Source organism: Cavia porcellus, unplaced genomic scaffold (genome assembly GCF_034190915.1).
Source record: "Cavia porcellus strain 051 isolate PalLab524CR breed Dunkin Hartley unplaced genomic scaffold, mCavPor4.1 scaffold_6, whole genome shotgun sequence".
Taxonomy (NCBI): Eukaryota; Metazoa; Chordata; class Mammalia; order Rodentia; family Caviidae; genus Cavia; species Cavia porcellus.
Genome location: NW_026947489.1, coordinates 95,146,193 through 95,159,216, shown reverse-complemented (window position 1 = coordinate 95,159,216; position 13,024 = coordinate 95,146,193). Strand labels below are relative to the sequence as shown.

General features: G+C 60.6%; 2 protein-coding genes across 3 annotated transcripts; one reads left to right on the top strand and one right to left on the bottom strand.

The window, feature by feature from the left end:
• Positions 1-119: 119 nt before the first annotated feature.
• Cfap97d1 (CFAP97 domain containing 1) lies at positions 120-5,079 on the bottom strand. 2 transcript variants are annotated; one of them, XM_063251656.1, is made up of 7 exons: positions 4,343-5,079; positions 3,306-3,538; positions 2,830-2,900; positions 2,517-2,635; positions 1,387-1,510; positions 573-629; positions 120-244 (listed from the first exon to the last, which is right to left on the bottom strand). In XM_063251656.1, the coding sequence occupies exons 2-6, from the start codon at positions 3,427-3,429 to the stop codon at positions 573-575; spliced, it is 495 nt and encodes a 164-aa protein (XP_063107726.1). In that variant the 5' UTR covers positions 3,430-3,538; positions 4,343-5,079; the 3' UTR covers positions 120-244. The 2 variants fall into 2 exon arrangements, with proteins under 2 accessions (XP_063107726.1, XP_023419083.1); XM_023563315.2 differs by having other exon boundaries at positions 3,306-3,447.
• A 22-nt stretch (positions 5,080-5,101) lies between these two features.
• Dusp3 (dual specificity phosphatase 3) lies at positions 5,102-12,174 on the top strand. Its single transcript, XM_003465685.5, has 3 exons — positions 5,102-5,327; positions 7,253-7,479; positions 9,997-12,174. Exons 1-3 carry the CDS (start codon positions 5,203-5,205, stop codon positions 10,200-10,202), a joined length of 558 nt encoding a protein of 185 aa, XP_003465733.3. The 5' UTR covers positions 5,102-5,202; the 3' UTR covers positions 10,203-12,174.
• The last annotated feature ends 850 nt before the right edge of the window (positions 12,175-13,024 follow it).

Genomic DNA, 13,024 nt, shown 5'->3' with positions numbered 1-13,024 from the left:
GGGGCAGCTTCCTGAGCAGAGCTCACGAGGGGTCCCCTCCCAGGCAGTGACTACGTCTGTCCAAGTCCCCACTGCCCCCTAAGCGTCTTCCCATCACCCTGACGAAAACACCACTCCTCTGCCCACCAATGGCCCAGCTTTATTATGGCATCCTGAGGCCGCAGGCTCTCTCACTCTAGAGCAAGGGTCTTGGAACTCGGAGTGGCCCAAAGCCTCTGCCATTGTCTTGTCTCCAGTGACTGACCTGGTGTCCGTGGGGGAGAGAAGGGAACAGTGGCTCTGCAGCCCCACTCGCTGGGCACCGGTCCTCCTCCCCTCACCCAGGGAAGGGGCTGCTTGGTCATGGACGCTGTTAACACCCAGGGCCGTGTGCCAAAGACACAGACAAGCATCTGGCACCAGGCCACAGCCATGAGCATCTTGCAGGGACAGGGTGCCCCAAACATGTCTACAAAGCCTCACGTGACAGATGAGTGTCAGCCCTTGACAGGTGACCAACCTCTGTGGGAAGAGAGACCCCTCCCTGGGTTGAGGTGTCTGCAGGGGCGAGGGTGACACCCCGCTGACCTTACCTACTCATCCTGGGAGACCAGGTACCTGGTCGTATTCCGGATATAGCGCCTCGAGTTCTGGAAAAGAAATCAGAGAAGTTTTGGTCGGTGCCAGGAAGGCTTGAGAAAGCCAGGAAGGGCAGGGCTTTCAGAACACTGCAGAGAAGCTAGTGGTGCCCACCCGTCACCGCTCGGGAGGCTGAGGCAGGAGGATTGCCATGAGTGTGAGGCCAGCCTGGGCTGCACAGTGAGTGCAAGGCCAGCCTGGACTATGTAACAAGACCTGGTCTCAAAAACAAACCTAACAAAATGCTGCAGAGGTCAGGCACAGAGGCCCACAACTCCCATCCCAGGTACTCAGGAGGCTGAGGCAGGAGAATCAAAGGTTTGAAGCCATTCTGGGCTGCTTAGTTCCCAGGCTAGGTAAAATGTAAAGTGGGGTAGGGGCCCAGGGTGTGGCTCAATGGTTAGAGCATTTTCTCAGCCTGCAGGTGCCTTGGGTTCAAGCTCCAGGACCACATAGAACAGAACAGCCACACACACACATCACTGCCTGTGCCCTGTCCATGAACAGCCTCAGGGGAGCCAGTTCACCAGGCTTGGAGTCACTCGGCCTCTTGGTAAAGCAAGGGACGTGGGGAGACACCACCAGTGTTCCCAGCAGTGACACACAGCGGTGCCACCGAGACACAGGGCTGTCTGGGCTTCATACCCTCAGCTCTGCCTAGCAAGAAGTTTTCCCAACAGCCTTGCAGTTTTCCCAGCAAGCCTTGTGGTTTTTCCAGCAAGCCTTGCATTCACAACCTCTCACCACCAGGAGTGCCATGCCACGTACCTGCCAGTCGATCTCAGTCACCTTTCGCTCGTAGTGGGACTTGCGGTCGCCCAGCCGCCTCAGGATGGCTTGATTTTCCAGGGTGATGCGCATGAGCTCTCGGTTTCGCATTTCTCTGTTTAAACTGGAAAACACCAAAGCCCAGGTGGGTGGGGCACAGCTCTGCCCACACTTGGAGCAACACCCGGCCATGGGGCCCAAGCATGAGGCAGGCACAGGGTGTGCTCACTCCGGTGTGTAGAGGGTTACCCTGGTCCCCAACCCTGCTGCCTATGGCTCTGTAGGTCTGGGGTGACACTCGGGCTTGCACATTCTGTCCAGGCGCCCAGAAAGCAGCACTGGCGGCACCTGGCACCCGATAGATGACTCACAAGGGTGGGTGGCAAGTTTTGGTTCATCTCATTCCCCTCTGCCTCCAGTTTTGAGATTCATCAAGGTTGGCCTCGAACTCGAGGGCATCCTCTTGCCTCAGCCTCTAGAATGCTGGGGCACAGGTGTGTGGCACCACACCAACAAAAATATGTATTGCTGCATCTCCCTCTTCCTGATGTTCGGGACTCAACAGTAAAGAGGAAACGGGTATGGACTGGGTTAAAGGACCCCTTGTCACCGCCCAGGATGGGGGGCTGTCTGACATCTGAACCCCCACAATTCCTACACTGAAATCTTAACCCCAAGGTGGCAGTATTAATAAAGGGGCTTGGGGAGATGACCAGTTCACTCCAGGGGACCCATGCTCCCATCCCAGGAGTCTGAGGGGCCCCTGGCCTGTCTTGCCCCGCAGGCTCACAGCCCTCACAGCTAGACGCTGCCCTGACCCAGCAGGGAGCTCGCCAGGGCCTCGACCCAGGACATCCTGGCCCCCAGTCCCCAAGGACTGGTTTGCCACCACGGGGAGCAGCACTGGTGTGTGGCAGCGCAGCCTGATGCCAGGCCACGGAGTCTCGGTGTCACGGAAGCCCACCGTGCCGGCTGGGACACACTTGGTGGTGGGCAGGTGTCCTCCGCCAAAGCCAGGGCAGCACCTGCCTGGTGGGGTAGGGGGGCCCTTCCCGAGGCTGCCCCCTCCCTGGTGCGCCTTTCAGGACACCTTTGAGGACTGCCTGGACCCTTGCCTGGCCCTATGCTACCTCTTGGAGAAGTAGGCGTTCCAGCAGTCCACCCGCGCAGGGCCGCGGTGCGCGCTGGCGATCTTCGCGCACAGCTGCTTGTTCTCGAACTCGATCTTGTCGATTTTGTTCTGCTCCCACTATAAGAGGACCGGGCCTTCAGTGGTGACTCGCACAGCTCAGCGGGGTCCCTGTCCTGTCAACTGTGGGGACGAGCACTCTGGGGGAGCCCGAAGAGCCCTGGGATGCGCCTGGGGTCGCAGGGAGCTTGGAAGGCCGGGTGTACACCTGTCTCCCTCTTTCAAACAAAGATAAGGCCAGCTGCGAAGGATACCTGCAGTTTGCTCAGCTTTAAAACAAGATGCGTGTGGGCCATGGGAGGCTTGGTGTCCACAGCGGGCTTTGCTGCAGGGGACAGCAGGAAAAAGTGTCACTGCCCCAAAACCTGGACTGGAGCCCCAGCCACAGTCTCAGGGCTTTGAACTCTGGCCCCAACCCCTTCTGGCTGCCTCAGTTCAGCTGAATCTCCTAGACTGGCATCTCTGGGGTCTGAGCAGAGATGAGACACCGGTGAGAGACAGCGGCACCCTCTTAGCCAGGGACATGGCTGCTCCTTCCCCATGTCACCAGCCCACAGCCAGCGTCACCCTCCCAGCTTGGTGGCCATCAGTGTTCAGGCCAAGGGTGGTGGCAGCGCAAGACAAGCCCTCAGCCCAAGCACTGAGCGGGCTGAAGCCCTGGCCGGCTTGGCCACGTCCCTGACCTGTCCCCTCCGGGAAGCCTGGCTAGCAGGTCCCCGTGCTGCTGCACCTGTCTGGAGCCGGATGCGGTGAGAGAGGTAGTGGCCCAGGTCCAGCTTTTTCCTGAAGGCAGTGGTCTGCCTGTGGTTGGAGACGATCACGGGGTAGGCCAGGTAGTCCAGGGAACTGTTCATCCTGTCCTGCTTGTGTCCCTGCGGAAGTGAAGCTGGGTGGGCTGCGGAGCATCCCCAAGGTAAGCTGTCACAGTTGGCCAGTGTGACATCAGGGACCTCTGCAGAAAGACTGGAAGAGTGCGTGTCTGGCTGTCTCTAGGCATCTGTATGTTTATGTCCTTTCTACTTAGACGTATTTTTGATTTTATTATACTACTGTTTTTGTTTTGTTTTGTTTTCTGGGACAAGGTCTCACTATGTAGTCCAGGCTGGCCTCAAACTAACTCATAGTGATCCTCCTGCCTCAGACTCCAAAGTGTTGGAATGATATGCATGTGCCACCACACCTGGCTGTTTTTTAAACTGACAAAAAATCTGTACATCTTTTGGGGTGCAGGGCACTCAGCTGACCAGGTGCACTGCTGTGATCAGGTCAGGCTCTCAGTGTTTCTGTGTCCCGGTACGTGTAATGTTCTATGTGGGGCTTTGGCTTCTGTTACTTTTTCTGAGGCAGTGTCTTCTGTGTAGCCCAGACTGGCCTTGGATGTGGCAGAGTCCTCCTGCCTCAGCCTCCCAAGTGCTGGGAAGACAGGTGTGTGCCACCATGCCAGGCTTGTTTTTCTGCTCACATCTAGAGGTGGCAGAGACTTGGATGGAGCAAGAACGGGGCCTGAGGCTGGGCGGGGACACCACAGCCTAGGCCTGGCGCCTGGTGCTGAGGTGTGAGCTGAGGCTTCAGGGTATGTGGGAGGTGCCCACAGGGTATCAGACTCGAGGCCTTCATCTGCGGGTGAAGAAGTGGGCTGGGAGCCATGGGGAGGTGGCTCTGGCCTACCACAGACCTCTGTCCATGACACGACACTCATGGAGCTCAGGGAGGGCTAGGCAGAGAAGCCCAAGGATGGGGCTCGAGTCTCTGATGAGAGAATCTTACCTCTGGTGGGGGACGGCGGGGTGCGTGGCTCGCCAGGGCTGGCAGGCTTGGGCCTCCCGTGTCCCTGGCTACTCCTGCAGGTCACCTGGTGGGGCGCGCTGCCCTCTCACCCACAGCCACAGAAGCCGCGCTGGGGCATCCACACTCACAGAGCTCTGGGTTTGACTCCGAATTGCGGTTGGCCGGTATAGTCAACTCCCCTGCAGAAAATGCTCCTGAATTGCGGTCTCGGGTCAGAACCAAGCCTGTGGCCCGAGGTGGGGACCTTGGAAGGCAATATGGGGTGTGTCAGGCCCACAGTGACGTGGACTGTGCCCTGCACTGAGTGCCTGTCCGTCCTGGTTTACAGTCACAGAAACCAGCTCGGTTGAGGGCTCCACCAAAGGGCCCTCCACCCTCAAGAGCCTGGCACTTTCGTCAGACGCAAGTCCCAGGGTCCTGCTGAGAGCAGAAGAGCCCAGTGGTGCCTCACAGCAGAGGTCACCAAGTGGCCTGGGGGGCGGGGCTAGGGCCTTATGGGCGGGCCTAAACGCAGGCGTGGTCGCCGTGTCGGGGCGTGGCCAGATGCGAGGTAGGGTGGCTCTAGGGGCGGGACCGTGGGAGTAGGCGTGTCCAGGAAGATGGGTGGGACCGTCTGACTAAGGGGGCGTGTCCAGGCCGTTGTGGGGGCCAGGAGATAGGTGGCGGCAGGCGGGGCAAGGCGGGAGAGGCGGGGCCAGATTATGGGTGGGACAGGTCTAAGGGGCAGGGCCAGACGGCGGGGCGGGGCCACCCCGGCCGCAGCCCGGGCTTCAGCTCCCGCCCCACAGCCGCCGTCCCCGCCTGCCGCTCCGGCTCTGCCCGGCGCAGGCCCCGCCGCCATGTCGGACCCGTTCGAGCTCTCGGTGCAGGACCTCAATGACCTGCTGTCGGACGGGAGCGGCTGCTACAGCCTCCCGAGCCAGGCGTGCAACGAGGTCGCGCCCCGCATCTATGTGGGCAATGCGTGAGTTGCCTGCGGACGGGCGGGCGCGGGGTCTCCCGGTTGCTGGGTCCTGGGGACCTGGGGCTCCGAGGCTCATTCTGGTCCGGGTTGGGGCCTCCACCGCCACGTAACAGGTGGCCTGGTATCACCGGCCACTGTCTGGCCCGCGCGTCATGGGAGAGCTGCCCGGCTCCGCAGTGAATTCACTGCGGAAGGTCTGCCCTCTTTGGCACGGCAACGCGCTGACGTCCGGGCCGGGCGTAGCCCCTTCCGGCGGGGCTCTGAGTCCTGAGACCCCCAGGTGGGATGGAGACCTGCGCCCAGCTGCAGAGCAGGTGGCCGTGGGTGGGATAAACCGGCGAGGATCCCTAAAAAGGACCCCGGCTGCGCCCTGGAAAAGGTTCCCCCAGCCCCACCTGCAGGAAGTGCTTGTATTGCCAGTCACTTACGAGTTCTTAGCAAACTGACTTCGCCATGTTTCTGTGATTCAAACTACTAGTGAGAATCCAACCCTCCCGTCCCACAGGCGAGGGCCAGCCTTGCCCTTCCTGAGAGGTGAGAGCCCTGGTCAGGGCTCCCCCGTAGCGAAGCTCCGGCCAGCCTGGCCAGAGTTCAGAGTCCGAGTCAGAGCCCAGCAACGGCCTGCAGGCGCCCTTTTTTCTGGACTCCGGGAGCGGGGTCATGATGGCCTGGCCTATGTCCCGCCTGGTGTGCACCCCCTGCCCTGCAGCGAGCATCCCCACAGGGCTGGGCAGGCTCCTGGCCTCACCCAGCCACCCTGAAAGCCTGCTGCACCAGGCACCTGCCCACGCGCACTCACAGCATGGTCACGACAGTTGCCGCTCGTGGGCTGGTGAGCTGGTGCTGGAGGAGAGGATGGTGGGGGTGGCTCTCTGTTCTCCAACGTGTCCCCAGCAGAGAGAGCATCAGCCTCACCTTCTGCCACTCCTTTAGCAGCGGGGTGCTGGGCTATGCTGGTGCACTGAGCCAGCATCGGTGCTTCCCAAGTGGGAGCCAAAGTAGCGAACAGCTGGTGGCAGCCAGAGTGGTGAGTGGTGGGCACCATGACAAACAGCCCCTTGCTGGGCAGGGTGGCACATGCCTGAAATCCCAGCTGCTTGGAAGGCTGAGGCAGAAGGATCAAAAGTTCAGGGACCCCCAAGGTCCATTTGGCAACTGAGGCCTAAATCTCGGCTAAGTCTCGGAATAAAATAGAAAGCTCTGTTGTGAGCCCCAGCGGAAATAGGAAAGAAGGGAGGAAGGAAGTTGCCAGTCGTCTAAGTGAATCTGATCTTGACTTGTTGTCGCAGGCAGGCAGGGCTGCGTGTCTCTTCCCTGGCAGCTAGGAACAGCTGGATGCTGTCAGTAGCAGGTGCTCTTGTGTAACAGACAAACCACCAAGGGGGTCTTTGTTGTTCAAGGAGGCCCTGTGGCTATTCCAGCATGACTGGTGGGTCTCTGGAGGGGGCCCACTTGGTGGGCAACAGTTTCATCCACCTATGTTTACGCCAGGCATTGCACAGGCTGGGGACAGGCCTGGAGCTGGTGGCCTGTACCTCCGAGCAGCTGAGTGGCCCTATGGGTCACTGCAGTGAGTCAGGCTCTCTCACTCAGGGCTCACTGGACACTCAGCCCTCTGGGCAGTAGGCACTGTTGTCTCCATTGACAGAGAGGAAAGCTGAGGCACAGACAGGTTAAGGGGCTCTCTCAGGGCAACCTGGCGGGTAAGACCCAGGTGCCTGCTTGGTGGCACCTGGCATGGAGAGTATGTGCCTGTGGCAGTGCCAAAGGGGACACATCGATGTGAGGCCACCAGTCTATTTGGGGACGATGTGGTAACTGGATATGGCCAGGGTGAGGGAGGTCATAGCAGGCAGGACGGGCTGTGCCCACGGCTTGGCATCCTCTGGCTGCCCTCATCTCAGACCCACTGTGTCCCGCACCAGGTCAGTGGCGCAGGACATTGCAGCCCTGAAGAAGCTGGGCATCACCCACGTCCTGAATGCGGCGGAGGGCCGGTCTTTCATGCATGTCAACACCAATGCCAACTTCTACCAGGACTCGGGCATCACCTACCTGGGTATCAAGGCCAATGATACGCAGGAGTTCAACCTCAGCGCCTACTTTGAGAGGGCCGCAGACTTCATCGACCAGGCCTTGGCACAAAAGAATGGTGAGGGGCCTACCTGCCAACTGTGGATCCCGGGACCAGCGGGGGTGGGTGGCATCAGTCTGGGTGTCCCCAGAGATCAGGCCACAGCAGGATCCGCTGGGACCCTCTGCGTGCCGTCTCTGGTGGTCTGCACCTTGGTCTGTCCGCCCGGGCCCCGGTGAGTGTACCTACCTGCCCCTTCCTGAGGTGGAGGCTGGGGACCTGAGGGAGGTGCATTATATCCATGATGCAAGGTCCTGAGGTGACAGAGCCAAGGTGGCTTGGCAGTGGTACCTAGACTGGATTTCCCCAGCCAGGGGATGCAGGGACCCAGCTGCCCATGACTGGCTGAGGCCACAATCAGCAGAGCTGCATGTGGTGGCAACAGGCAGGGGACCCTGGGAGTCGCAGGCTTCGGCCGAGCAGGTTGGGTCCTGCCCTTTCTGCCATCTCTTCCCCATGTGCCATCACCCTGTCCCTTCTGAAGGGACAAGGGGACCCTGGGAAGAAATGTCCTGTCTGTGCTCGTGGCTGCTCCTAGGTGCAGGGCCCCTGCCCAGCTGGCTCCAGCACACAGTCCCTGGTCCCCGGAGCGAGTGGTCAGGCCCCCAGGACCTCCCCCTGGCATACTGAGTGCCTCCACCCCGCATGGGGCCCAGCCCGGTGAGGGGAGGCTTTTGCTGATCCATCCGGCCTCAGGACCCCTCGATGTCTGTTTTGAGGCCCCTGTTTTGAGGCCATCTAGAAGGGACCCTGCTTCTGCCCTCTGCCTAGCTATCCTGTCCATCCTCTGGCAGATGCCACCTCGTGCTGTGACACTGGGCCTGGTGTCTCATGTTCCATGCAGCCTTCGTGGGCCCAAGGTCCCCGTCTTTAGTCCCAGGCTCACTGCTGGTGGTTACTGGACGGGGGACCCTGAGTCCCACTGGTTCTGGCAATGTGGGCAGGAGCTGGAGTGACAGTGACTCAGCAGAAACAGGCAGGCTGCTGGCCGTGCTCAGCCCATGGGACCTGGGGCTGTCACTGTCATAGAGACTGGGTGGGGTGGCAGAGGGTGAGGAGGCACCAGGCACGGCGGGGACTGGAAGTGGGCAGGCTCTGTATCCACTCTGGTGAGGGGCAGCAGCAACAAGGGGCTGACTGGACACGGGCCGGGCATGGGAGGAGGTACACAGGAAGGTGACAGGCAGCAGATGGGGCCAGCTGAACTCCCCCATGTCCCATGTCCCACCTGGTAGAGGCATAGGAGCCATGTATGGCTGGATGCTTCCTGCTGGCCCCATGTGTGTGCCTGAAAACCACGCAGGACACCGGCCCCTCAGGGCCCACGGGCACACAGGGCGAGGGCAAGAGAGCCATCTTGTTCCCAGGCTGAAGCAGGGTGACACTGATGTCACCACATGCCTCAGAACAGCACAAGAATGAAGACATAGGCAGCGTTGTTTCGGGAGTGTCCTGCTCTGACCCTGTTCACTGAGAGTGACATGGAAACAGCCCCCCAGGGGGCTGTGGGACACCTGTGTTCCTGGCTGTGTGACAGGTCTTCATCTGGCTTGGCTGAGGAAGGTGGGGGTCCCCAGGAAGCTCTTTCTTGGGGTCCCCAGCTAGGGCCAGCCCCTCTCACCCTGGTGGGCGGGCAGCCCTGAGGTGGGCATTAGGCACAGCAGCAGGACCCTGGGGCACCTCTGGGTGGCCCTTGGGGACCATTGCTGCCACTGTTGCAAGCTGTGGTGTAGATCAGGGCCAAGTTGCCCAGAGAGCTGGACACAAGCCCCAGTGCTGAGGAAAGCTGCACTTGGAGAGGGGGAGCAGGGGTGTCCTGGGGAGCAGGAGGGGACTGGGACTCCACGGGGTACAGTAGGAGGCCGGGGTGGGGAGCCCTGTCGTACTCTAGGAAAAGCCTCAGAGACAGGGGTAAAGGGCCTCCCTTGCTGAGGTGTTGTTAAGGCCGATACCCGATGTCCTCTGTTCCCTGTCTACTCTTCCCCAAGTGCCCACTGAGCTGCCGTGTCACTGGGCCCCGTGAGTATGTTCCCAGTTCTCCTCTCCAGTCACACGCACTCTGTCCTTGACAGCAACTCCAGGTTTCTTCCTTGTACTCCCCACTTCCTTCCCTTTTCACTGCTGAGTAATATTCCTGCTGGGCCTACTCCTTGCTCAGCCCCCAGGGGCAGGATGTTGCATGTGGTCACAGTGTGGGCTTGGGGAGCAGCCCTGGTCACTCTTAGGATGCAGACAGTCTCCTAGGCTGCCCCACACCAGGTCTGCTGTCCTGAGGGGCCACTGCCCTGCCCTGCAGGCTGCACAGTGCTGTGTGATGTCCCGTGCTGTGTCTGGGAAGATGCTGTCATCACCAGCACTGTCGGTTCCTTCACTGCCCAGCCCTTGGCAACCATGCCGCACTGCTGTGGCTGTGTCCTTCCTGACCAAGGTGGCTGCAGGGCGGGAGGGGTGTGCCCAGCTCCATCACTCCGGCCCCCAGTGCGGTCCGTCGCCTGAGCCAGCAGGCACCTGCTCACGTCCCACACATCTCCGCAGGCCGGGTGCTGGTGCACTGTCGAGAAGGGTACAGCCGGTCCCCCACCCTGGTCATCGCCTACCTCATGCTGCGCCGGAACATGGACGTGAAGTCTGCCCTGAGCGCCGTGCGGCAGCACCGCGAGATCGGCCCCAACGACGGCTTCCTGGCGCAGCTGTGCCAGCTGGACCACAGGCTGCGGCAGGAGGGGAGGCTGAAGCTCTAGGCCACGCCACCCTATGCCCAGGGGGAAGGATGGTGTCCCCAGCCCGTGTCACCAGGCACCTGCCCGAGTGTGTGTCCCAGTACCGCCCAGGGCCACGTCCCCTGAGCACACAGAGAAGCTCTGCCGGGGTCCCGTGTCCACTTCCTGTCCTGCCGGTCATCTCTGTCCCTGAGGAGGGACTGCCCGATGATAGGAGGCGGGATACCCCTCCCCTGCTCCCCAGGACTCCAGCACCGAGCCCAGTAAAGGACAGTGATGTGTGTGGGGGTCCGTTCATGCCCTGCCCGCAGGTACCCACTTTGTCCTGGGGGTTCCCTGTCTCCTGATTATTTCCGAGGCACAGACACTGCCCGGGAGGCCTGGGCTCTGCCCACCCCAGATCCTCAGTGCAGTGGGGAGCTATTGCCCCACCCTCCTCTGCTCTGACGTGCCAATGCCATGGTCATCTGCTCCCTTTCTGGAAGGCAGGGTACTGAGCTGCGGCCCTACCCGGCTGCTTCTGCTCCTGTCCTTGTTCCGAGCTGGGTGAGCGGCTGGCCCAGCTCAGCCAGCGAGCAGGCAGGCGTGGGTGGGGGCTCTGCTCTCAGGAGTCATGTGTGTCTGTGTCAGGTCCTCGCTGTGTCCCCCAACACACAGGAGTGTGTCCTGTGAGTGACAGGGTGAGCTGGGGTGCAGGGTGACAGCCCTCATGTGCCCAGCTCCTGGAGGTCGGGGTTCCTGTGGGATTCCCCAGCACTGTGTTAGCTCAGTTTGCATTTGGGCTCCAGTGAGGTGGGGACCCGTAGCTGGGGTGGAGTGAGTCCCAGGTCGCCACTGAGGGCAGCGGCCATCCACACAGCTGTGCACCCCGCTCCACTGTTTGCACGAGGCTCCTCGACCATCGTGGGGTTTAGGGCGAGAAGGTTGTGACCCCCAGGCTACCTGCTTGTTGCTGTCAGAAGCGGGGTTCTTAGGGGCTGGGGATTTAGCTCAGCGGCATAAGCGCCTTCCTTTCAAGTGTGTGGTCGTGAGTTTGATCCCTGGTACCGATAAAAAAACGAAAAAGACAAAAAAGAAAAGAAGCGGGGTTCTTTCATTCCTAGGCTGCTCCTCCCTGGGATGAGAGTAGAGTCCACCACTCAGCTCTCTGCCCAGTTGGAGAAAGAGATGCAAAGTGGGGTTCCCATGGAGCACCCTGAGTCAGGGCATCCTGCTGTGCTTCCGGAAGAGGCCTCGGAGCCTCTCTGGGAAAATAGATCCTCTCTGGGAACATGCGGGAGGGAGGCCAGGGGGAGTTCCCGCCTTCTCTGGAGCTCCTTTGCTGAGGACTTGGGGTGACTCTGTGGCCCCTAGAAGCAACCCGTTCACCCCGGGTTTAACTCCAGCTGGCTGAGAGGCTGGCGTGAGGTGTACTGCCCCACGGCTCTGTCCCTGGGCAGGGCAGTGTGGGACCACGGGGCACCTGTCCCCTCCCTGCACTCCTGTCCCTCCATGCAGCTGGGATTTCCCTGGGCCACTCCCTGCCTCCACCTGACAGACATGCACGGCTGAGGGCCAGCAGGTGGCGCTGCGTCCCTGTGGTGGCCATGGCCGGGAGGTTGGTGACAGTTTCTGAGGTTTAAAGGGCTCAGATGCCAGTGGTATCAGCAGGAGCAGCCTGGACCTGAACCTCAGGTCAGAGCTCTGCCCACGGAGCCCTCAGGGTGAACCGTGGCAGGGACCCCGCAGTGTCCAGCTGGCTTGCAGCTTGGCTTGCATCTGGCTTCCCCCTGCTGGCTTGAGCAGTGGTTTGCAGTGAGTGATTTGGGGGACACAGGGTGGGGAGCTGGGCGGCCGCTCCGTGGAGGGTACTTTCCTGGCCATGTGAGGCCCTGGGCACCAGGTCACTGCCACCAAACAAAGGGAAAAAAAAAAAGCAAGTCGAGTGTCTGCTGTGTCACCAGTCTGTGCTGAAACACTGCGATTAAACCGAATAAATGTCTCATGAAGATGACAGAGGCCCTCATTTTGCCGTAAAGCGGGGCCTCTGGGTTTGCTTTTTTTCGAGACCGGGTCTTGCTGTGCAGTTCAGGCTGGCCCTGAGCTCATTACGAGCCAAGCCTCTTGGTGACTTTTCTCGTGGCTGAGCCAGAATTCCCGACACCTGAACTGAGGGAAGGGAAGGTTTATTTAGCTCCCTGTGTGTGGTCTTAGTCCACAGTCGGCTGGCTCCGAGGCTGGGTGGGGTGGCTCTGGGACAGCTGTTGATGGCAGTGGAAAACAGTGGCAGGAGAGGGGCAGGAGCAGCCTCTGTGCCTCCCTTTACAGCAGCCACCCTAGGGTAAGTGTAGCATTCACAGCCCCCACCCGGTGCTAGACAGTGAGCCAGTCTCAAACCCTAGACTCAGCCACCTCTGAAAAGTTCCCACCCCACAGCTGCATGAGGCTGTAGGGGGAGTTCCAGACACAAACCATGGCACCCAGGCTGGTCTTAAATTCAAGGTGATCCTCCTGGCCTTAGCCTCCCCAGTGCTGGGATTACAGGTGTGTGCCACCATGCCTGGCCCCTGCCTTTTTAAACTTTTAAACATCACCATCACCTAAGAGTGAGTGGGTGAGCAATTCCGTGGCAGTCTGTGTCTGCCCAGGGTGTCCCTAGGTGTCAGTGTGTCAGGGATGTGGCTGGGAGAGCACCCTCCCATGGGACAGATTGGTGCTCCTGAGGAGATGGGGGGGGCTCTCAGGGTCTGGGTGGCCTGCAGTCTCAGACCACCCCATGCTCACTGGTGCTCCTAGGAGGTGGGGCCGAGGATGTAGCTCAGTGGCACAGCACCTGCCTGGCAACGGCAGGGTCTTGAGTTCGA

Excerpts from the sequence above, each read along its gene's own strand:
- Cfap97d1 (XM_063251656.1), bottom strand. The coding sequence starts at position 3,429 with ATGAACAGTTCCCTGGACTACCTGGCCTACCCCGTGATCGTCTCCAAC. Across the intron at positions 1,511-2,516 it reads AACGCCTACTTCTCCAAGAG|TTTAAACAGAGAAATGCGAA; the intron begins GTAGCATAGGGC and ends GGTGTTTTCCAG. Across the intron at positions 630-1,386 it reads TGACTGAGATCGACTGGCAG|AACTCGAGGCGCTATATCCG; the intron begins GTACGTGGCATG and ends TTTCTTTTCCAG.
- Dusp3 (XM_003465685.5), top strand. The coding sequence starts at position 5,203 with ATGTCGGACCCGTTCGAGCTCTCGGTGCAGGACCTCAATGACCTGCTG. Across the intron at positions 5,328-7,252 it reads CGCATCTATGTGGGCAATGC|GTCAGTGGCGCAGGACATTG; the intron begins GTGAGTTGCCTG and ends GTCCCGCACCAG. Across the intron at positions 7,480-9,996 it reads GGCCTTGGCACAAAAGAATG|GCCGGGTGCTGGTGCACTGT; the intron begins GTGAGGGGCCTA and ends ACATCTCCGCAG.